This window comes from Coregonus lavaretus (assembly GCF_964263955.1).
Source record: "Coregonus lavaretus genome assembly, contig: HAP1_SCAFFOLD_4959, whole genome shotgun sequence".
NCBI lineage: Eukaryota > Metazoa > Chordata > Actinopteri > Salmoniformes > Salmonidae > Coregonus > Coregonus lavaretus.
This window is the reverse complement of record NW_028163315.1, coordinates 20,206-44,324: the sequence shown is the minus strand read 5'-3', so window position 1 is coordinate 44,324 and position 24,119 is coordinate 20,206. Positions and strand designations below refer to the sequence as shown.

Below are 24,119 nucleotides of genomic sequence, written 5' to 3'. Positions count from 1 at the left end.
CGTCAACCAATCTGCATTTTTATTTATTTTATTTTTATTTCACCTTTATTTAACCAGGTAAGAAGCCAGTTGAGAACAAGTTCTCAGTTACAACTGTGACCTGGCCAAGATAAGCACCAAGGCGCCCTGAAACCTGCGCTGTGAAACCAACGCACCCAAGCAGCACAGGAAAAAAGACATCAAGCTATGATGAATAAATGAAAACCTTTACCAGACGATAACTATTATCCCTCAAATATAAAATGGAGACAATTAGTTAAACAATCACCATCCTCCTGAGTTCACCCTCCCAACCCCCCATTATATATATTTATATACACATGTACGCACACACACAACTGTCCAGCTATCAGCTAGCTGGCAATTAGGTGTCCAGCCAGTGAGTAGCTTCTCCCTGCCTCGGTATCACTAACGCTAGCATACATCTCTAACAATAAACAAGCCACCAAACGTAATAGTAGCTAAAAATTCCCTGAAGTAATATAAACTACATAGTTAGGCTTGAAACCCAGTCAAAAGCCACATCACTATTTAACCAAACCCCGCTGGACCTCTATGGGTAAAATAAAAGTATCCAGAAAGAAAATGTAACTACCTGGCATAGTGTGGCTGTAGCTATAGTAACACCCTGGTAAACTTAGCGAGCTGGCTAAATAGCGCAGTCAACATTAGCTATGATCCAACTTTACCTGGCCTGTCATTATGGCGCTAGCCATCTAGCCAGCCAGCCAGTCAACATTAGCTATGATCCAACTTTACCTGGCCTGTCATTATGGCGCTAGCCATCTAGCCAGCCAGCCAGTCAACATTAGCTATGATCCAACTTTACCTGGCCTGTCATTACGGCGCTAGCCATCTAGCCAGCCAGCCAGTCAACATTAGCTATGATCCAACTTTACCTGGCCTGTCATTATGGTGCTAGCCATCTAGCCAGCCAGCCAGTCAACATTAGCTATGATCCAACTTTACCTGGCCTGTCATTATGGTGCTAGCCATCTAGCCAGCCAGCCAGTCAACATTAGCTATGATCCAACTTTACCTGGCCTGTCATTATGGCGCTAGCCATCTAGCCAGCCAGCCAGTCAACATTAGCTATGATCCAACTTTACCTGGCCTGTCATTATGGTGCTAGCCATCTAGCCAGCCAGCCAGCCGATCCTATGAGTCATTTGGTTGTATCCTCAAGTTCTAACAGTTCACTATCCACTGTATCCAAGTTCAAAAGACAGTTCCTCCTGATGTAGTAGACGGGAACAAGTCAGGGAGTTCTTTCCTCATGTATGTTTCAGCCGTCTTCACAGAGTCAAATGTGCGCTCACCATTCTTGGTTTACGTCCACAAAGTCGTCGGGTAGCAGCAGGCCGTATGCCGAGCCAGCCTGCCGCAGAAGCCTCTTCAGTGGGGAGAAAGCCATCCTCCTCTTGTGTAGTATGGGAGAAAGATCCGGAAAGATCATGATTCTGGCATCTCCGTACTTGAGCTCTCCCTTTGCTCGGGCAGCAGAGAGGATACGGACAGTGTCCTGGTACCGTAGAAATGTAATGACAAATGCCCTGGGTGCAACCTGGCCAGGCAGCCGCCTCCGTAGGGTGCAATGGGCCCTCTCCATTTCCAGTGGGTGCGCGGAAGGGGGTAGATCAAGAATTTTGGGAATCCATTCCTGTAGAAAGGAGATGGCGTCTCTTCCCTCCACGGCCTCTGGGAAACCGTGAAATCTCAAATTCGAGCACTTTTGGAAATGTTCATAAGAATCTAATTTCTCCTCAAGTTTAGAGATGTCGTCTTTCAACTTATTGTGCTTTTGATCCACTTCCTTGCTTGAATCCTGGGCTATGTATTTGTATTGTTTTTGGTTTAGTATTGTAGCTAATTCTAACAGTCAGGCATCGAAAATGTATGGCAATATGAAAAAGGGTATAATATTTGATCAAAAACGCATGTTGCTGAGTGCTTTTACTTAAACCACACTCAGTAAACGCATTGTAACGTTAAAAGGTTAGACATGAAAGATAGCTACCTAGCGAGTCAGTTATTTTCAGTAAATGAATGAATAAGCTTGGTCCCCATTGCTTTTGCTCTATAGTTGTCACCAACACGAAGATAAAAAAGGACTTCATGTATCTTCCAAAGAAAAGACAAGGCAGAAAGTCCGACAGAGCCAGAGGGTTCAGGTGTGGAGAGAGCAAGAGAGAGCAGAGAGAGACAGCAGGAAGACACTGCATCGCAGTGCTAACTGTGCCACTAGAGATCCTGGTTCGTATCCAGGCTCTGTCGCAGCCGGCCGCGACCAGGAGACTCATGGGCGACGCACAATTGGCCCAGCGTCGTCCAGGGTAGGGGAGGGAATGGCCGGCAGGGATGTAGCTCAGTTGATAGAGCATGGCGTTTGCAACGCCAGGGTTGTGGGTTCGATTCCCACGAGGGGCCAGTATAAAAATAAAAAAAAGTATTCACTAACTGTAAGTCGCTCTGGAAAAGAGCGTCTGCTAAATGACTAAAATGTAAAAATGTAAGACCATTGGAGAGACTGAGAGTGATGTCAGCCAATCCCGGGAGGAGCCACCGGTGCAGCCAGTGATGAACATGGACCCAAGAACTCTGATGGGGGACAGGAGGAGGAGCTTCAAGGTGGCCTGGTACCACATCCACCCCTGGCTTCAATATTCAAACAAATCAGACTCTGTGTTTTGTTACGCCTGTCTCAGAGACTGGATTGGATTCAAAATTGGGTTTTAACATCTGGAAGAAGGCAACTTACAAAGACGGGGGGATTTGCAATTCATGCAAGGTCTGAGCGGCACAAACAAGCAATGATTACATGGAGAGTCTATCAGAAAGCTGTAAAATGTAATGCAACACTGGTAATTCCCCTAAACAAGGAACACAACAAACAGGTTCAAGAAAATGGGGACTATATTAAAACAATAGGAGAAGTACTACTACTTACAGCCACACAAAACATTGCACAAAGAGGACACGATGAGTCTGCAGAGTCTGATAATAAAGGGAACTTCATGGCAATCCTAGAAACAATAGCTAAGCATGACACAACTGTGGGAAAAAAGGTTGACTTCCATTCATAATGCAAAATACACAAGCAAAGGGATTCAGAATGAGGTTCTGAGTTGTTTGGCAGACATGGTTCCAACAGAAATGATAGAAGAAGTGGAAGACAGTGAGGTCTTCAGCATAATGGCAGACGGAAAACTAAAGATGTTAAAACAAAAGGATCAGATATCTCCAGTACTCAGGTACTATTTCAGTGGAGCTGTCCATGAGAGCTGTCTCCACTTTGAATCGGCTGATCCACTAGATGCAGCAGGGCTTACTGACTAAATCATACACATATTAGAAAGTCATGGTCTTGAATACAAAAACAACCTAGTAGGCCAAGCATATGACGATGCTTCAGTTATGAGTGGCAAGCATTCAGGCGTCCAGGCAACGCATTAAAGAACAAGCAAAGCCTTTTACCTCCACTGCAGTGCACACTGTCTAAACTTAGTTTTAGTGGAGACAGTCAAAGCTGTCCCTGAGGTAGGACAGTTCTTCTCCTTACTAGAAAGACTGTATGTCTCACATCTGGGTCATAGATGTGCATAAAAAATGGCTTAGCGTACAAAGAGAGATGAACCCAGGTGCACCTAAAGAGCTTCAGAGACTAAGTGACACTCGCTGGGCATGTCGATATATGGCTCTACATACTATTATGGATAAATTGCCTGCCGTTAAGCGAGTCCTGTAAGACATAGTCCAAGAACACAACGGTGACAGATCTGTTGAGGCGCGAGGTCTGCTTGCACAGATAGATTTACAATTCATTGTGTTCCTTGTTCCACTGCATAACGTTTTTGGAGAAGCAACATTTCTATCAGAGATGCTACAGTCTTCATCACTTGACCTGTCAAAGGCTGTTGATTTAGTTGAAGCCTTAGTTCAAACTTTGAATGACTACAGGGATGAGTCATTTTCTGATGACCTATGGAATGAAGTGTTGAACACAGCTGAGCAATGTGATACTGCAATACAGCCCCCTGCAAAACCACCAAAAAAGCTAAGCTCTCAATTTAATGGAGACTGTCTACTCAGTACAGTAGGTCAGAGGTCAGATCCAGAAATAGATTAAAGACAGTTGTCGTACAACCTTTTTCTACCCTGTCTTAGATCAGATGCTCATTGAGCTAAAGAGACGATTCTCTAGCAGAAACTGTGACTTAATGAATGGCGTCCAAACTCTAAACCCCAAAAGTGATGCATTTCTCAAAGAGAAGTCCCTGTTTCCATTTGCTAGAATGTATGAATCAAATATTGAGGACTTGGGGCATGAACTACATCAGTTCAGAAGAATTTTACAAAGGAAAATCCAGAGTGGCATGCAGAGACCCTCCAGTGTAGTAGAGATAGCATTATTCATTCAGCCTTATAAAGACGTTTTCTTTCAGCTCTTTAAACTGTGCAGAATATCTGTTTCAATCCCTGTTAGTACCGCTTCTTGTGAACAGAGTTTTTCTGCTCTAAAGCTGGTGAAAACGTATCTTAGGTCCACAATGTCAGATGAGAGATTAAGCAATTTAGGTGTATTAAGTATTGAGTCAAGGAGAGCAAAGGCCTTAAATCCAGATGAATTTGCGGATCTTTTTGCAAGAAACCACAAAAAACGTAGAATACAGTTGATGTAACTGATAGTGAATATGTAATGCAAATGTCAAAATGTAAATGCAGATAATAAATAGTTGAATGATTATAAACATGGTCATTTGTCTATTGATGCCTGCAATGCAGTGAAGAAAACGACATGACAACAATAATGTGTGATGTAACTGGCCCCTCTAACAGTACAACTGGCCCCAGCCTGGCCCCTCCCACTGGGAATGTTCTAGAACCACCACTGCTGCTACGGCTACATTGGCCCAGTTATTGTTGAATAATAATGAAGCTAGGTCGATTCAATTCAAATAATATAGCTAGTAACTTCAAAATACTTAAAGCTGAAATACACTGCCGTTTTCTTTGTGAACATGGTGAGATGGAGGAAGCCGCATCCACATGTAGAGTTGTGGGGGAAGGGACAAGTTTCCCAAATAGACACTGGCTTTGGATCAGGTTTAAATTCCCCCCCACTAATGATCCTTGTTAGGTTTGGGGGAGGGGAAGCTGATCCTAGATCTGTATCTAGGGGAATCTTCACCCCAGCAAAGAGAGATGGGGGAAGAGGAGGAGAGAGAGCGTTGCTCTCAGGATTGACAGATCATGTACAATATCTACCAGTAGGAAATTGGTGTCTGAATATAATATCTGACCTTTAGCAGTTCTAATGTCTTCATTTGCTCCATGTCATTAGTCTTGTTGATTGATTGCTGATATCTAGTTTCACAGGTGAGATGGTGTTGATGAAGAGCATCCATCCGTTTTAGTACTCCATTAATAGTAATGCATTCATAGACATATAGTTGATACTGGTGGTCCTACCCATCCCCCACTTCACTCCATTAACCCTACACTTGCTGCTCACATGGTGGTTTGTCTCAATGTATCTGACTTTAGGTCAGTTTTAAGGTTCAGAAGGTAAAGATTGTGTTCGGCTGTGTCAGGAGCACTAGTGGTAGTGCTGCCGCTCCCAGATCACACATTGCCCTATATAAGTATATACTGTAGCAAGCTGAACCCAACACCTACCAATTACCACCTTCTGATCTCTCGGTGTAATGGATAAGGTGTTGGCTTGATAATCGCTGGACCTGGGTTCGAGTCCCGGTTGGAGCTATCCCTTAATTCGTTACATTGGTGTCAGAAGTGGGATAGTGCCTGTGAGGCCATCAAAGAGGCGCGTACACGTGAGAGACTTGCTATAAAGAAGTGTGGGGGCATGCTCTCCCCAAGGAAGGGGGTAATGTAGCGACCTTAATCCAACACCTAGCCACATCATCGAGAGGTTCGGACCTCTTGGCGTAGCGTTTGTTGGGTTCTGACTTCTAAACATGAAATAGGCTTATTCATGTCACTGAGGGAGAGAGGGGAATGTATAACGTTTCCATTCTGTCAGGATATGTTATTGTTAGTCATCAGGGATCCTATTGGAGGAGAAGAGACACAGTCTGGTACAAGTCAACATGACAGCCGTGAGTTGGGGAGGAGTGAGCAATTTGGGCAGAGGTCAGGTTAGATGAAGTGAGGAAGAACATATATCACTAATCTTCTGGATAGCAACAGAGGTTTATTGGCTGTTCAGATGTGGAAGGAGGCTGTTCTCAGCATAGGAGAAAGGGTTAAATACCAGTGCTTGTGTGAATATGTTCTTTGTCTTATGCAGCTGTATGATCCAATGGGTGAATAAACTTGGTTTGAGCTTTACTAAACGTCCCTGAGTTTTACTAGGTTCATTTAGAACCTAACACGCTTAAGGTGTTGGCTTGACAGTTGATGAACCCAGGTTCAAAACCTGTTTGGGGCTACCCCCTGAATTCACTACAATATATTTGTTTGCCTACGGGCAGGGAGACCCGGGTTTGAGACGAAAGGGGCATTACACCGTTGCTGTTTGCAAAAAAACACTACATTGGTGGAAGCAGTGGAATGGTGCCTTGGGAGAGGTGTGCACATTTCATGGGCGGGATCTGTACCCAGGTGTCCCATGGGAAAAACCAGTGTCTTGACCATTAGACCAAGAGGTAATGCCTTCTTGACCTGAGGGTGACACTGATTTTGAAGTTGAAGGCAGGACTTCATCATTACCAGATCATGAGACAGACTCATGTTTTCTACACACATGGGATAGTGTAAAAGGAACTTTGCCTAGGAAGCCCATGCTTGAAGTGTTAGGAGGTGGAAGTTAGAGAAATAGTCCTGGAACTGAAAGGTCACTGGTTTGAGTCCTGAGCCAGACAACAAAACGTGGGATTGGATCTGAACTGGCAGATCTGTGACCAACCCCTTCAGAAAGACAAATTCCCTTTGTTCCCTGTAACATGGACTAATAAAGTTGTACTGTACTGTGCTGTGCTGCACTTTATTGGACAGAACCTGAGAGTCCAGCATGTCAGGGGATGGGGTGGGGGGTGGGGGGTGAGAGCAGCAGTGGGGGATGGGTAGCTAGTCCTTGATTGGCTGTAGACCTGGGAGCCACAACTGCCAAGAGAAATTCAATCTACCCTTTTTATCAGCCAAGCCAACATACTGTTTTACACACCCTTTTTGTGGACTGTTAATGTTTATATTTAAAATCAACACTGAGCTTTTCATGTTATAATCTGTTATTTATCAAATCTGATAGTAAGATATTGAAACCATATACAATATGCACTAGAAATGGTTGTAATGAAAACCTGGGACACTCCTATAGACCTATAGAATTATGAGGGGGGAAAATTATGTATTTCTGAAAGATATCAAGTAATTTGAAGTCAATTCTTGCGTGGGAAACTGCAGTCTGGTTTGTTTGTCTGAGTGAACAGAGCAGTTGGGGAAGGGAATACACATACAATGTTTCAATCTCCAACTGTCTTGTTTCACAGACTCCTGTGAGAGAGAATATAGTAGACGGTTGCTGTCAAAAAGTGATTGGTGAGTTTTCCTGTGTCCTGTGTTTATGACCTTTTAAGGACATCCTGTCCGGATGTTCTCTTCACTATTTAGGGTGTGCTTATGTAACTTGATAGTGCAGCTGTTTCTTTGAAGTAAAGCACATTGATGAGGAATATATGATCTATTATGCTGTGAGAGAAAGAGCACATATTTACCTGATTTGTTAAATATTAATAGTTAACAATGAATATGATTAACAATAGTAGAGACATTTCTTAACTACCAATGCTGTGCTTTTGGTAAGGATGGTTCCCTCCAGCTCCCTGCAGCTGGTCTGGGCGTGTAGTCAAGGACATGGGATAGAGATCAACTGGAGGAACAGGTAGACCTGGATTGTTTCAATTTCTCATTGCTTCCACACAGCCACAAGAAGAAAACATGGTGGCTCCTGATCTGCCAGGGAGGGGCGTGCTTGGATGAAAAGCAGAGATTGTTTTGGACAATTTGCAGAACTAATGAAGAGCGATACAAATCCTGTTGACTCTGTATTAACTTCTGCCTGCAATTGCATAACTAAAGATATTTTACATATACTCAGAAGCCATTGTCTGTGTCATTTTCTAAAGTGTAAAGTTTGTTAAAGAATAAGAGTATATCAGCACTGTGCAAAGAACCCTCAACAACATGTTTGAAATAAAAAGTAATGGCCTGGTGATTGATGTGTTGTGTACTGACCTAGTTGAACTTTTTGAGGGAATTTGAGGGAATTTTTGTAGTGAACTTATGGAGCTGCTGTGTAGTGAGCTTGTGACCCCTTGTAGAATGAAAAAGTAATTTCTGGGTAGGTCTGTCTGAGTATAAGTAAGTGTTAGACTTGTCCTGTGAACACTACGAGCGACAAGAAACCTCAAGAGAGATCAACCACAGAAAACTCCAGAAAACACGTCTCCTAGACCAATTCTAGGTGTGTTGTGTCCTTCATGTCCGGGCCACAAGGACAAAACCATCGATGCCATTCTTTGTGATGCACCTGATTGTTTTAATGGTGGGATTGATATGAGTGGAGGCCATATGGGTTACATTTTCCAACTGGACGATTCAACAGTGAAGATTTTCACACACAGCTGTCTCAATAACCATGAAAATGCGTGCCAAACCAAGTCTCTACTCAACAGTGGACCACTGCCTCCACCTAGTGGATGTACAGCTACATCACAGTTATAGAAAAATTACTAGTCAATTGATTATGTGTGTGTGTGTGTGTGTGTGTGTGTGTGTGTGTGTATCTAGAATGTTAGTATAATATTATATATATATATATATATATATATATATATATATATATATATATATATATATATACCTACATATGTATTTATCCTACTGTTTTTACCAAACAAATTTCTATTTTATGTGAGGTGTCTGCTCAAGAGTGGACCACTGGCTCCACCTAGTGGATGTTCAGTTACATCACAGTTATAGAAAATAATTACCCAGCACGTTAGTATACTATTCTATATCCCTCTCTCAATGGATAACAATTCACTCAATGGATAACAATGGTTTTTAAAATATTTAACAATATTTCAATATTTGGTTTTTGCAGACATTTTAAGACTGGATGACATACCATTTTTTTTTAAGGGGGTAGATCAGCTTAATATTGCAGATAGATTGTATCTTCCATCAATGTAATTGTCTGCATCACTTCCAGTCCCCCATGTTTTTTATATATATACACACACACATATTTACATTTACCTCATTTAGCAGACCCTCTTATCCAGAGTGAGTGAGTGCATACATTATTTAATTTTGTTCTCTATACTGGCCCCCCGTGGGAATCGAACCCACAACCCTGGCTTTGCAAACGCCATGCTCTACCAACTGAGCTACATCCCTGCCGGCCATTCCCTCCCCTACCCTGGACGACGCTGGGCCAATTGTGAGCTGCCCCATGGGTCTCCTGGTCGCGGCCGGCTACGACAGAGCCTGGATTAGAACCAGGATCTCTAGTAGACCACTGCGCCACTCGGGAGATAATACACATGCACATACATATACACACACACACACATATATATATATATATATACACACATACATACACACATACAGTGAGGGAAAAAGGTATTTGATCCCCTGCTGATTTTGTGATTGACAGTTCTTTTGTGTTTCTTCCATTTGCGAATAATCGCACCAACTGTTGTCACCTTCTCATCAAGCTGCTTGGTGATGGTCTTGTAGCCCATTCCAGCCTTGTGTAGGTCTACAATCTTGTCCCTGACATCCTTGGAGAGCTCTTTGGTCTTGGCCATGGTGTAGAGTTTGGAATCTGATTGATTGATTGCTTCTGTGGACAGGTGTCTTTTATACAGGTAACAAACTGAGAATGTGTACTTCCTAATATAAAAGGCTTATCAGGACTGATAAGAAGACAGGATGATGTAGCATGCTGTGTCTCAACTAACAATGTTATGCAGACTTTCTTTAGAAAAGGTGAAGGCTTCTCTGCCAGACCAACCAGGAGAATCTGGACATTTTCTGCAACTTGGAGACTATGTGGTGGTAAAGGATTAAGGAAGTCATTGATGGACAACACCCAAGTGGGAAGGTTAGTAATAGGGGTTGATGGCTACCTTGATGGAGGGGCAAGTAAGAGAGAGAGATTCCTAGATCTATATGGACCATTGGAGGACTTTTCTAACGCAAAGGAGGAAGGTGGCACCGCTTCGGCGGAGCATTGTTTTGTTTTGTCTGTGTGTTTTTGCAGCAGAGACTATTGGTACGCTGATAGAAGGATACACTCCACAGAGAGATGGTGATAAATGGAGAAGGACTCTGCATGATCAGAGAACTAGTGAAGGAAGAAGGTTCATGCATCATCACACAGTCTACACCAACGGAGGTATGGATAGAGGGGAGATTGAACAGGTATCATGTCAACCGATGCTACAGATGGCTACGAGGAAACTGACGATCTGGAGATGATAGTAGGTATATACACTGCTAAAGTGATAGTATTGAGAATGCATTGAGATAATGATCTGTATTTATTTTCAGGATGAGGAAAGTCATAATTGAATTATGAATGTTTATAATGTATGTTAATATAAGTATACATTCTGAAAGTCGTAATGGGTGATTAACTTGAGAGGTTTCATTTTCAGTGGTAAGGATAAAGTGAATAAGAATTGTCATTTTAAATTTGGTTGAGTTCAGTAATTTGGTTGGTTATAATTTATAAGATTAATGAGTGATTTAAGTGAATTATTAGTATGTATAAGGATATAAATGTTTTCTATAGATTTTATGGGTTTAAACAGTGATACATTAAGGTCATGTCTTAGGATACATTTATATGATTTATTGAATAGACATTGTTGACTCATACTGTTTGAAACATGGAAGTTAAGGTGAGGATTGTGAATGAAATCATGAACATGTTGATTAATTGGGTTAATGTATTAACATATTAGTTATTATATACATTTGAAGTATGGGGTGATATTGATATGGATATTTAGAGTGGTAAATATCTATGTTGATAGGCAAGTACTTAATTGGTTATTATCATGGGGTTATGATATTTTCATATGATCTGAATTTGGTTGAATTATTAAAGCATGAATAGTCTAGGGATGTGATGATGTAACAGGGAGCGATAATAGAGTGCTATAATGTGTATGTTATATCAGGTATATTAGGAGAACAAAGGCAGAGTTTAACATTGTATATTTTAACAATCATGGGTTGTTAAGCAATTGGGTCTGAGATTTTAATCATTAGAATGTGTAATTGATAATCACATAGAATTGGAGGCTATTATATTAAGATGAGGAGGATATGGTAATTTGAATGCTGTTTAAGTTTTTTCAAGGTTGTTTAGTGGGTAATTCCATAGGAACATGGATGGCAAGCATTCTAGGTCATATAGTGGCCATAGCAATTATTGTAGCAATATTTATGGGGGGTTGTTTTCAAATTTTTCGGGGATTGATTTTAAGATCTGTACAAACGATTACTAACATGCCAGATATTACAGCTAGAGATGTATCAGTTAATGTTAATACAAGGAGGGAGAGGACTAATTATTATTCTATGTCATCTTGTTCCAGTTCAGATTCCATTGATAATGTTGATTGAGGAATGGGAATGTTAAGTTGGAAATGTATACCATGGCATTTAAGGTTTACAGGAAGAAGAGGTGGACAGATGGCGATCTCAGTCGATCAGATAGATCCCCCAGGTGACCAGTGATAAGCTTGGGGGTCCTCTGACAGCGCATGGATGAGGAAAACGGATGTTTTTGTTATTTTTATATTCATGTGTTCAGATTATAGTTTCATGTAATTTCGTAATGGTTATGTAGAATTGTCGTGTATGGATGATGTCATGAAGGTCACAATTTATTTCTATGGATGTTTCTTTTTTTGTTGCGTGTATCAGAAAAAGGGGGCATTTTAAAAGGGAGGATGTCTGTGGGATTTTTCCTTATATATATAAAAATAAGGTTTTGACTACATAGATTATTAGCATGAATATATAGTAGTTAATTATCTGTTTATCTTTTACTCAGACTGAGTTATAGAGGTTTGAGAGGTTTGATATTGCATAAGATAGATGACTGGGAATTTATACCTTTGTTGATTAAATATATGGAGAATCAGGTTGGATTCAGGTATGAAAGGTTGAAGGGGTCAATTCTCAGTTATCTAGCATAGTTTAGGATCTAGTCAGATAGATATGTACTACAGAGGGGGATATTGTATTTTATATGAATTTATGGGGGATAAGTAATTTTAATTACCAAAAAATGAAGAAAAAAAAAGTGGATTGATATGATGTTTTTTTATGGTATAATGATGTCATGTCATAGTATCGTGAAAGTCAAGAGTTAGTAGATAATGGGTTTGGAGTCAGGAAGTCTACATTCCATAATGTCAAAGGAGATTACTGATGTTTAGGGTAGGGTGATTGGGCGGCGCACAATTGGCCCAGCGTCGTCCAGGGTAGGGGAGGGAATGGCCGGCAGGGATGTAGCTCAGTTGATAGAGCATGGCGTTTGCAACGCCAGGGTTGTGGGTTCGATTCCCACAGGGGGCCAGTATAAAAAAATATATATATGTAAGTCGCTCTGGATAAGAGCGTCTGCTAAATGACTAAAATGTAAATGTGATTGATGGACAGGATATAATGACCTGGGGCAAAGGGTAATAACAACAGAGAAAGGGAGTGCTATGATGGTTGCCAGATGTATGTGAAAGGGAGTTTAACCAAGAGTATAAAGGAGGTTGGATCTGTATGTGTGGGGAGTTCAACTGACGAAGGGCAAAGCCATGTCCGTTTGTTAGATGAACCCACGAGCTCGTGATTTAATAAATACTTGGTATAAAATCTCCACAGAATGTCTAAGTAAATTCTTGCATCTTGAACTTCTCAATACCAGAAACTCATCATAACACTGGGTGACGATGTATGGTCCTTTTAGCTCTGACCCTTCTTCCGTCACTAGGGTCTAGGATCATGCAGAGTCCTTCTCCATTTCTCAACATGGCTCTGTGGAGTGTGTTCTTCTCCATCTCTCAACATCGCTCTGTGGAGTTTGTCCTTCTCCATTTATCAACATCGCTCTGTGGAGTGTGTCCTTCTGGCAGCGTACCAATAGGGAAGTTGAGAATCCCTGCTGCAAAGACACACAGACATAGACAGACACAAAAGAAAACAATGCTCCGCAGTGGCGATGCCATCTTCCTCCTCTGGGTTGGCACACTCCTACAGTGGGATAGATGCAGGTATCTCTCTCTGGTCCTTTCCCCTCCATAGAGGTAACCAGCAACACCTAGTACTGACCTCCCCACCTAGGTTTTGTCCACACTGACCTTCCTGTCATTGGATCCTCACCAATTCAGGAAACTCCATCAAAGTCAAGCCTCTCATTAAAACATAAACTTTTCCACTACACTCTAAAATAACCTCACGCTCTCCATACCACTCCTTGATATTATATGATTGGCATTGATGTACGGAACCACAATATAATGTTATATCAAAGCTTATTATCCAAACTGATATCAAATCATCATACACATTCATAACAAAAAATGGTGGCATTGAGTTTACTTAAAAGGTCTCTTCCCATTAACACCATAGGAGTTGTACCACTTACTATACATGAATGTTGATAATTCATATACTCCAAATCAATTTGTAATGGGAGAGATATAGGATCAATTTGCATAGTTCCACTAATTCCAATAGGCTGTACTTTCTGATTACTTAAAGGACACCTTCAATCTTGTTGCCTTAAACATGACATAGTTGCCCCTGTATCTATTAGAAATGGAATTATTTTACCAGATGCACATAAACTTAACTGTGGTATATCAAATGGGCTAACCGAAATATGCAATTGTGGTGCATTGATCATGTGTTTAACCTCCTCCCTGCTTATCGGTGTTGTGGTGCATTGATCATGTGTTTAACCTCCTCCCTGCTTATCGGTGTTGTATATCATTGTCCCCATAATAGATTACCCGGCTTCTCCTCTCTAGGTGTATTCTGGGAATTAGGGTGCGGTTGGGCAGGAGTCCCATTTCCCCTCTCTCTATCTCCATATCTTCGTCTCTCCTCATCCTGTATTCTAACGTTACAGTCTCCAACCCAATGTCCCCAGTGTTTACAATAATTGCAAGTATCCCTGTCTCTGTTAAATCTCCTTCTTCCTCCTCTGGAATTACCATTGGACCTTCCTCTTCCTCCATTATTATCCTTCCCCTGCTTCAACCAAAAAGTACATCATTTTATTTGCTACTCTATTGTTTAAATCGACATTTTGGTTTTGTTTGATTATTGTAAATATCATTTCATATTCATTTTCCACCCACTCTCTAGTATATCTAATTTTTTCAGTGTTTATTCGTCCTGTATGACCTCTAAACCTTCTTTCTGCCGTGTCTAAAGCTCTACCAAACCTTTGGAACCACAATGGCCTGCATTCCTAACACCACCGTTTGGTCTCAAAGTTATCTGTTTTAGCTTTAGGAAACATATATTTTCACCTGATTTTAGGATTATATATTTTTTTGCCTAACCCCCATAAGATTCTATAAATAACCAATCATATATGTCACTATCCTCTTCTACGTCTTCCCCTGTACTAGAAGCTGGAGGCTGAATAGAGTTCGCTAACTGTGGATATAACCAATCATATTGTCACTATCCTCTTCTACGTCTTCCCCTGTACTAGAAGCTGGAGGCTGAATAGAGTTCGCTAACTGTGGATATAACCAATCATATATGTCGCTATCATCTTCTACGTCTTCCCCTGTACTAGAAGCTGGAGGCTGAATAGAGTTCGCTAACTGTGGATATAACCAATCATATTGTCACTATCCACTTCTACGTCTTACCCTGTACTAGAAGCTGGAGGCTGAATAGAGTTCGCTAACTGTGGATATAACCAATCATATTGTCACTATCCTCTTCTACGTCTTCCCCTGTACTAGAAGCTGGAGGCTGAATAGAGTTCGCTAACTGTGGATATAACCAATCATATTGTCACTATCCTCTTCTACGTCTTCCCCTGTACTAGAAGCTGGAGGCTGAATAGAGTTCGCTAACTGTGGATATAACCAATCATATTGTCACTATCCTCTTCTACGTCTTCCCCTGTACTAGAAGCTGGAGGCTGAATAGAGTTCGCTAACTGTGGATATAACCAATCATATTGTCACTATCCTCTTCTACGTCTTCCCCTGTACTAGAAGCTGGAGGCTGAATAGAGTTCGCTAACTGTGGATAAATTCCTTTCATACTTTCAGATCCTTTTATAGCCCCTTGTGGACTGACTCTTTTCATAAGGTAGATTATGTTGCTCCATTGCCAAATTACCTAATTTCTTAACTGACTTTTCCTCCTTCCACAATGGATATTTACAATCCATTGTGCACTCATTAAATCCCATGATTTATACACCTCTTTCATGTCATTTAAATTCCATTTCGGGTAGCTTATGGCTGTATTATCAATTATATACTTTCACTCTACTTGTAATTTAACCCTTTTAAAACTACCAGCTTGAGGATAGTCATTATCTGTCCATGCTGATAAATCACTAAGATATAGTTCCACATAGAAAAATCCTCATTTACTTAACATCCATTTGCACATTTTTCACTACTTTTAAAAGATACTTGTTTTAAATGTGGATTTGTCTGTAATAATTTCTGTAATAAAATGAAGCTCTGGTTTACTCTTAATGGAGACTGTTTTTCCAGATATCGGTCTACTAAGTTGGCTATCCACTACTTTTATTAGTTCATGCAATATTAGTAATCAAATACTTGAATCAAATCCCCAACTTGATCTTTATTAAAATGTAGTTTGCCTATTTTGTCATTGGTGCCATGATTCAACATGATCGCTCTGAGCATTTGTTGTTGAATCACAGCACCATGCTATTGTCTTATTTGCTATTTCTCCTTACATCTGTTTACGTACTTGAATACCACTAATCTGTTCCCCTCAACAAAATATTGCATTTTAAACGTTCGTTACAGCTCAGCTTTACCACAGATAAGCAGAATTTAACCTATTAACATAATGAAAGTCTGCTTACCTGTTAGTTCGGCTTTTGACTTTATGTTTTTTACCCCATATGTAACTCTGTGTTGTTTTTATCGCACTGCTTTGCTTTATCTTGGCCAGGTCGCAGTTGTAAATGAGAACTTGTTCTCAACTGGCTTACCTGGTTAAATAAAGGTGAAATAAAAAATAAAATAAAAAGAAAACTGCATCCTGTTTGTTTAGACTCCAATCTGTTATGACCAGTTTCTCTGGTATCTCGTACTTCAGGATGTAAGAGAGTAGTCGACCACTTAGATGGAGAGTTGATTCATTGTTATTTAATGGTTACAGTACTGGATTCAATGACAAGCGGTACGGGCGTAGCCTCTTGTCATCTGAATGACTTCCATAGAAAATCTATCAGTTTATATAATGCTCTCCGAGCTACTTTCATCCAACAGTTGCCAACCATTATTGAGTGTCACTCATCTCCTACAATAGGATCCCCGTACATAGTATCGTGTGGCACCCTAGCCAGGCCATTCCATCACGTACTCTTTCTAAGATTAGCAACAGTGGCCCCTAATCTATCTTGGCACGCCGACCTTCTGGCCCCCCATCCGTGACCGACACAACACATGGCGTGTCCTTCTCCTCTCTCACCTACAGCTGATGACTTTAAAGACATTAATAAAATGCTGTATCAAAAGACGTTATATCAAACACCTTCCTAATATTGAGTTACCTCCCCACTTTTGCCCTTAGAACAGCCTCAATTCATCGGGGCATGGACTCTACAAGGTGTTGAAAGCGTTCCACAGGGATGCTGGCCCATGTTGACGCCAATTCATCCCACAGTTGTGTCAAGTTGGCTGGATGTCCTTTGTGTGGTGTACCATGAGTGTGAAAAATCCAGCAGCGTTGCAGTTCTTGACACAAACCGGTGTGCCTGGCACCTACTACCATACCCCGTTCAAAGGGACAATATTTTGTCTTGCCCTTTCACCCTCTGAATGGCACACATACACAATCCATGTCTCAATTGTCTCCAGGCTGAAACATCCTTCTTTAACCTGTCCCGTCCCCTTCATCTACAAGTGACATCAATAAGGGATCATAGCTTTCACCTGGATTCACCTGCTCAGTCTGTCATGGAAAGAGCAGGTGTCCTTAATGTTTTGTCCACTTAGTGTAAATTGCACAATAATAATCCATTGATGGATTTTTCTTATGTAGTCTATTGTTTTCTCTGTATTGAACCTGCCTGCCACCCGCCCGCCTGGGGACTGTGGGTTATGAGACAACCCCCGCATCACTAGCTTGCATGTTCTGCAGCCTTGTAGAGATAGGGAGGGGATGACTGGGAGGCAGGTTGGCATTTATTGTCATGAATCTTGCCCTGGAGGCAGTTCTGCAAAGTGGCCACTAGCTGGCACAGGCATAAAGTAATAATATCTGATTTTAATGCTAACCTTAACCTCACTGCTAATCCTTACCTTAAATTAAGACCATAAAACACAATTATTTTCCACAAATGTTTACGATATAGTCAAATTTTGACTTTGCAGCTGGCATATCCAGAGGAAATCGTGCAGTTCTGCCTCCAGGGCAAAATTCATGACAAAAGTCGACCTGTGACTGGGAGAGGACAATGTAAAATCGATAACTAAATTGTTTTCACAATTAACTTGCTTTTTCTTGTTTAAAGTATGTTTTATTATGAAAAGTACAATATATCCATGTACAATAGTACAATTATGGAGCACATGTCCATATACAATTTGATTTTCAACATAAAATACATACAACAAATTATCACATTGGTATTTTAACGGTGTTATTGTAAGAGTTTAAATGTTTAAACAGAGGATACATCTACAACTTATCCATACATCTAAAACAGTATAAAACAAAACAAAACCAAACCCATAAAAAATAAAAAGCGCTTGTCTGGATAAGAACGTCTGCTAAATGACTTAAATTAAAATTTAACATCTAAAAAAGTATCAACAAAGTGCAGTATGTTCTGAGTATGTTACCTTAACGTCAACTCATAACGTCACACTATAACTTCATGGGAGTCTAGTGGAAAGACTGCATGTTGCTTTGGGTGGATTCATCAACATTTGCAGAATATTCCTGTAATGTCAGATGGCATCTTGTCAGACGGCAACAGCCTAGTCGGCTGCAGACACTCATAAGGAGTTCAAGTAGTTTATTTGCCATTTGCAGGTATTAAAAGTAATACATACATTGTAATTCCTTGTTGGAGCTCATATAGGACAGTACATACCAGTGGAGGCTGCTGAGGGGAGGACGGCTCATAATAATGGCTGTAACGGAGCCAATTAAATGGAATCAAACACTGGGAAACCATGGAAACCATGTATTTGATGTATTTGATACCATTCCACTCAATCCACTCCAGCCATTACAAGCCTGTCCTCCCCAACTAAGGTCCCACCAACCTCCTGTGGTACGTACACACAAACAGTAAAATATATCATAAGAACATCAATAAAAAATGCAAAGTGGTAAAAGATCATAAAAGGGAAAAAAAATTCAGTGATGTTCTAAAAGTCTGATGAAAACAGTTTAGGTTGCTTGATTTAACAGGCAGATAGAACTGGGATAGAAGCTGTTCTGGAACCTGGGATCCAGAAACTGCCTAGCAACCACTGGTCCTCACTAGACTGGTGCCCTGCATGTCTATTTGTTCATTGGAGTTTATCAGGTGTTGAAGTGATGTCTGTGTTTGTTGGACACTTAGTGCTGGAATGAAGAGTCTGTTTGTTCCCAATTCTATCAGAAATGATGGTCCTCATTTGAAGGTCCTGTGTCAAGGTCCTCACTTTTATAGGAAGATGTGTGAGTGTGTGTGTGTGTGTGTGTGTGTGTGTGTCCAGTGTGTGTGTCCAGAGTGTGTGTGTGTCCAGTGTGTGTGTCCAGAGTGTGTGTGTGTCCAGAGTGTGTGTCTCCTGTGTGTGTGTCCAGTGTGTGTGTGTGTGTGTGTCCAGTGTGTGTGTCTGTGTGTGTGTGTGTCTCCTGTGTGTGTGTCCAGTGTGTGTGTGTGTGTGTCCAGTGTGTGTGTGTGTGTGTCCATTGTGTGTTTATCCAGTGTGTGTGTCCAGTGTGTGTCCTGTGTGTGTGTGTGTGTCCAGTGTGTGTTTGTGTCCAGTGTGTGTGTGTGTCCAGTGTGTGTGTGTGTGTGTCCAGTGTGTGTGTGTGTGCGTGTGTCCAGTGTGTGTGTGTCTCCTGTGTGTATGTCCAGTGTGTGTGTGTGTGTGTGTGTCTCGTGTGTGTAGTGTGTGTATCCAGTGTGTGTCCAGTGTATGTGTGTGTGTCCAGTGTGTGTCCAGTGTATGTGTGTGTGTCCAGTGTGTATGTGTGTGTCCAAAGTGTGTGTATGTGTCCAGTGTGTGTCCAGTGTGTGTCTGTATGTGTCCAGTGTGTGTGTGTGTCCAGTGTGTGTCTGTGTGTGTGTGTGTGTGTCCAGTATGTGTGTGTGTGTGTGTGTGTCCAGTGTGTGTGTGTGTCCAGTGTGTGTGTGTGTGTCAGTGTTACCATGGTTATTATTTACAGGGACACTGAGGAGTCAACACCAACCCTAAACCCTGGATAGAGGGGCTCAGTGAATGTGGAGTTGAATGTGTACATGTGGGTCAGTGTGTCAGAGGAGACTCTGTAGAAGGACAGAGTGCCGGCTGGCCAGTCCAGATACACTCCTACTCTGTGGGAGCTGTAGGAGGGGACGTCTATGGTAGTGGACTTCTTATTGTGCCAGGCAGAGTAACTGTTGTCAGAGCAGAACAGACTCCAGGACTTGTCATTGTCTCCAATCCCACAGTCATTACCCCATCCTCTCCTCTTGATTCCTTTATATGCCACTCCTATAACAGCCTCTCTCCCACTCCACTCTACCTCCCAGTAACAGTGCCCAGTCAGACCCTCTCTACACAGGACCTGTCCACAGTCCTCAAATCTCTCTGGGTGATCAGGATACGGCTGCTCCTCTCTCCAACGTGTCACCTTTCTGTTCTCCTCAGACAGAGAGAGGAATCTGTTTACTGTGTTTGGGTCCAGTGTGAGATAACAGACATCTGATGGATGAAACCAGACACAATATTAGAAATCATCATCATTCACATTAGAATGTTAACTCACTTTTAACTAATTCATTTAATGTAGATGTTTCTAGGTATCAAAAGGAGAAGTTCAGGTAACTTGAGACTTGTTGAATGATCATATGTTATACTGTATGGTAAAATAAAACACTTATTCCCATTAATTACACACACACACACACACACACACACACACACACACACACACACACACACACACACACACACACACACACACACACACACACACACACACACACACACACACACACACACACACACACACACACACACACACACATCCTGAATACACACACTGAACACACACACACACACACACACAAATACAAATATACACATCCTGAACACACACACACACATCCTGAACACACACACACACACTGTACACATACACACACACATTTAAAACGTAACATGAACACGACACACACACACACACACAACCTGAACACACACACACACACAGGACAAACACACACACACACACACACACACACACAGGACAAACACACACACACACAGGACACACACGCTGGACACACACATACACATTTCTAATGTAACAGGAACACACACACACACACACACACACACACAGACACACACATTGTCAAAGCAACTCTTTGTAAACTTTGGTGTCCCTGATTTGTGCTTCTGTAGAACTACAGCTGATATGTAATATGACCAAGTAACTAATGATGGTGGTCTTTGACTTTGACTTCACTTGAATTAAGACTTATTCTTAGTCATATTCTTCACAGCAGTCAACACTCACATTTTCTAACTCCAGGTTTCATTGTGTTCTCTCCACCATGTTCCACACTGTAGCGGTAAGCAGAAGAACAGACAGTCATTGAGGGATACACCTGAACCCACACACACACACACACACACACACACACACACACACACACACACACACACACACACACACACACACACACACACACACACACACAGCAGAAGAACACAAACACATATAACTCAGCATATAACTTTGTCCAAGTGTGTGTCCAGTGTATGTGTGTGTCCAGCACTGTGTGTCCAGTTTGTGTTTTTCCAGTGTGAGTTCAGTGTGTGTCACACACTGGGATATACGTGAACTCACACAAAAACACTGGACACACACACTCACACACACACACACACACACACGGTCAGCATATAACTTTGTCCAAGTGGTGGTCAGAATGTTTGTCTTAACTAGCCTGATAACTCCAACATGTCTGATATGAACATTGACATAAACCCTCTACATACTTGAGTTTCTCCAGTCTGCAGTGTGGATCCTCCAGTCCAGCAGAGAGCAGTCTGACTCCTGAGTCTCCTGGGTGATTGTAGCTCAGGTCCAGCTCTCTCAGGTGTGAGGGGTTTGACTTCAGAGCTGAGACCAGAGAAGCACAGCCTTCCTCTGTGACTTGACAGCCTGACAGCCTGTAAAGAGTCAAATCATATTAAAACCACACTGCTATTCTTTGGTGGTCAAAATAGTGGCAGTATATTTTTTCTACATATTCAGATACATCAGTGTCCTGAAACCTGCCATATCTATTCATCAATTAATGTATCATTATTAGAAATTATCATAATATTGCTTGTAGAGAGAAACATGTATAGTACAAATATTTGAGTAGACTGACCAGAGCAGTTTAAAAAGCAGTATCAGTCAAAAGACAGACAGTGAGGTATCAGATTTAGATTGTATTGAGTATACAGTCCATACCATATCTAATTTGACAGTGAAGCTAACATTTTAAATGTGGCTCTGTACTCCAGCATTTTGGATTTGAGATCAAATGTTTCATATGAGGTGACAGTATATAATGTCACCTTTTATTTGAGGGTATTTTCATACATATCTGTTTCACCGTTTAGAAATGAAACCACTTTATGTATCTACTCCCCCTATTTGAAGAAGTCATAAGTATTCTGACCAATTCACTTATAGTGTATTAAAGTAGTCAAAAGTTGAGTATTTGGTCCAAACTCGTTGGTTGCATTTGCAGTTTGTTTTGGTTGTGTTTTGGGTTATGTTTTGCCCGATAGTAACTGAATGGTGGATGATGACTGGAGTAATTTTCAGTCTAAGTGAGTAGATAACATGTTTCTAAACACTACTAAATTAATCCTGATGATGCCATGACTAAGAAAAATAATTAATGAATCATGAATAATAATGAATGAGAAAGTTACAGAGGCTACAACAAAACATGCTAACCTCTCACCATTACCAATAACAGAGGGGGTATGATCCTTGTTCCTCTGTAACTTTCTCATTCATCATTATTCACGATTCATTCATGATTATTCATAATCATGGTAGCATCCACATGAATGTAGAAGTGTTCAGAAACATCTTCTATTCTTACTGACAATACAAGTGAAGTGACTCCAAAATGACAGGACATTATTCACCATTCAGTTTCTATTGGAAAAAACATAATCTAAAACACAACCAAAACAAACTGCAAATGCATTCAACAAGTTTGTAGAATCACAAGCTTGATGTAATCACTGTGGGTAAGGAATATGGGACCAAACACTAAACTTATGACTACTTTAATACAATATAAGTGAATATGTCCAAATTACTACGACATATACAAATGGGAGAACTAGATACATAAAGTGATTTCATTTTTAAACAGTAAAACAGATATGTATGAAAATATCCTCAAATAAAAGGTGACATTCTGTACTGTTGCCTAATATGAAACATTCTATCTCAAATCCAAAATGCTGGAGAATAGTGCCAAATGTAAAACTGTAAGCTTCACTGTCCAAACACATATGGTGTGGACTATGTGTGCCTGGTAAACACATGTGGATCTGGTGAAGAGTTATCACTTGTTGACCAACTACAGGAATACTGACCTCAGAGTCTCCAGTTTACAGTGGGGATTCCCCAGGACAGCAGAGAGCAGCTTCACTCCTGAATCCTTCAGGTCATTGTTACTCAGATCCAGCTCTCTCAGGTGTGAGGGGTTTGACTTCAGAGCTGAGACCAGAGAAGCACAGCCTTTCTCTGTGACTAGACAGCCTGACAGCCTGCAAAGAGTCAAATCATATTAAAACCACACTGCTATTCTTTGGTGGTGAAAATAGTGGCAGTATATTTTTTCAACATATTCAGATATATCAGTGTCCTGAAACCTGCCATATCTATTAATAAATTAATGAATGTTTCATTATTAGAAATGATCATATATTGATTGTAGAGAGAAAAATGCATATTACAAATATTTGAATAGACTGACCAGAGCAGTATAAAAACAGTATCAGTCAAAATACAGTCAGTGAGGTATCATATTTAGATTGTATTGAGTATACAGTCCATGCCATATCTATTTTGACAGTGAAGCTAACATTTTAAATGTGGCTCTATACTCCAGCATTTTGGATTTGTGATCACATGTTTCATATGAGGTGACAGTATATAATGTCACCTTTTATTTGAGGGTATTTTCATACATATCTGTTTCACCATTTAGAAATGAAACCACTTTATGTATCTAGTCCCCCTATTTGAAGAATTCATAAGTATTCTGACCAATTCACTTATAGTGTATTAAAGTAGTCAAAAGTTGAGTATTTGGTTGTAAACTCGTTGGTTGCATTTGCAGTTTGTTTTGGTTGTGTTTTGGGTTATGTTTTGCCCGATAGTAACTGAATGGTGGATGATGACTGGAGTAATTTTCTGTCTAAGTGAGTAGATAACATGTTTCTAAACACTACTAAATGAATCCTGATGATGCCATGATTAAGAAAAATCATGAATAATAATGAATGAGAAAGTTACAGAGGCTACAACAAAACATGCTAACCTCTCACCATTAACATCAAATAAAAGGGGACATTCTGTACTGTCGCCTAATATGAAACATT

The 24,119-nt window shown here is 40.8% G+C and overlaps 1 protein-coding gene across 1 annotated transcript; it reads right to left on the bottom strand.

Moving 5' to 3' along the window:
• Positions 1-1,319: 1,319 nt before the first annotated feature.
• Positions 1,320-24,118, bottom strand: LOC311118260 (uncharacterized protein; the record flags this gene model as incomplete). The annotated part of the gene is made up of 6 exons (XM_084193094.1): positions 1,320-1,698; positions 20,037-20,189; positions 21,010-21,056; positions 21,495-21,668; positions 23,109-23,282; positions 24,099-24,118. Coding segments are annotated over 6 exons (947 nt in total), but the record flags the coding sequence as incomplete, so codon positions are not given.
• Between the last annotated feature and the right edge of the window lies 1 nt (position 24,119).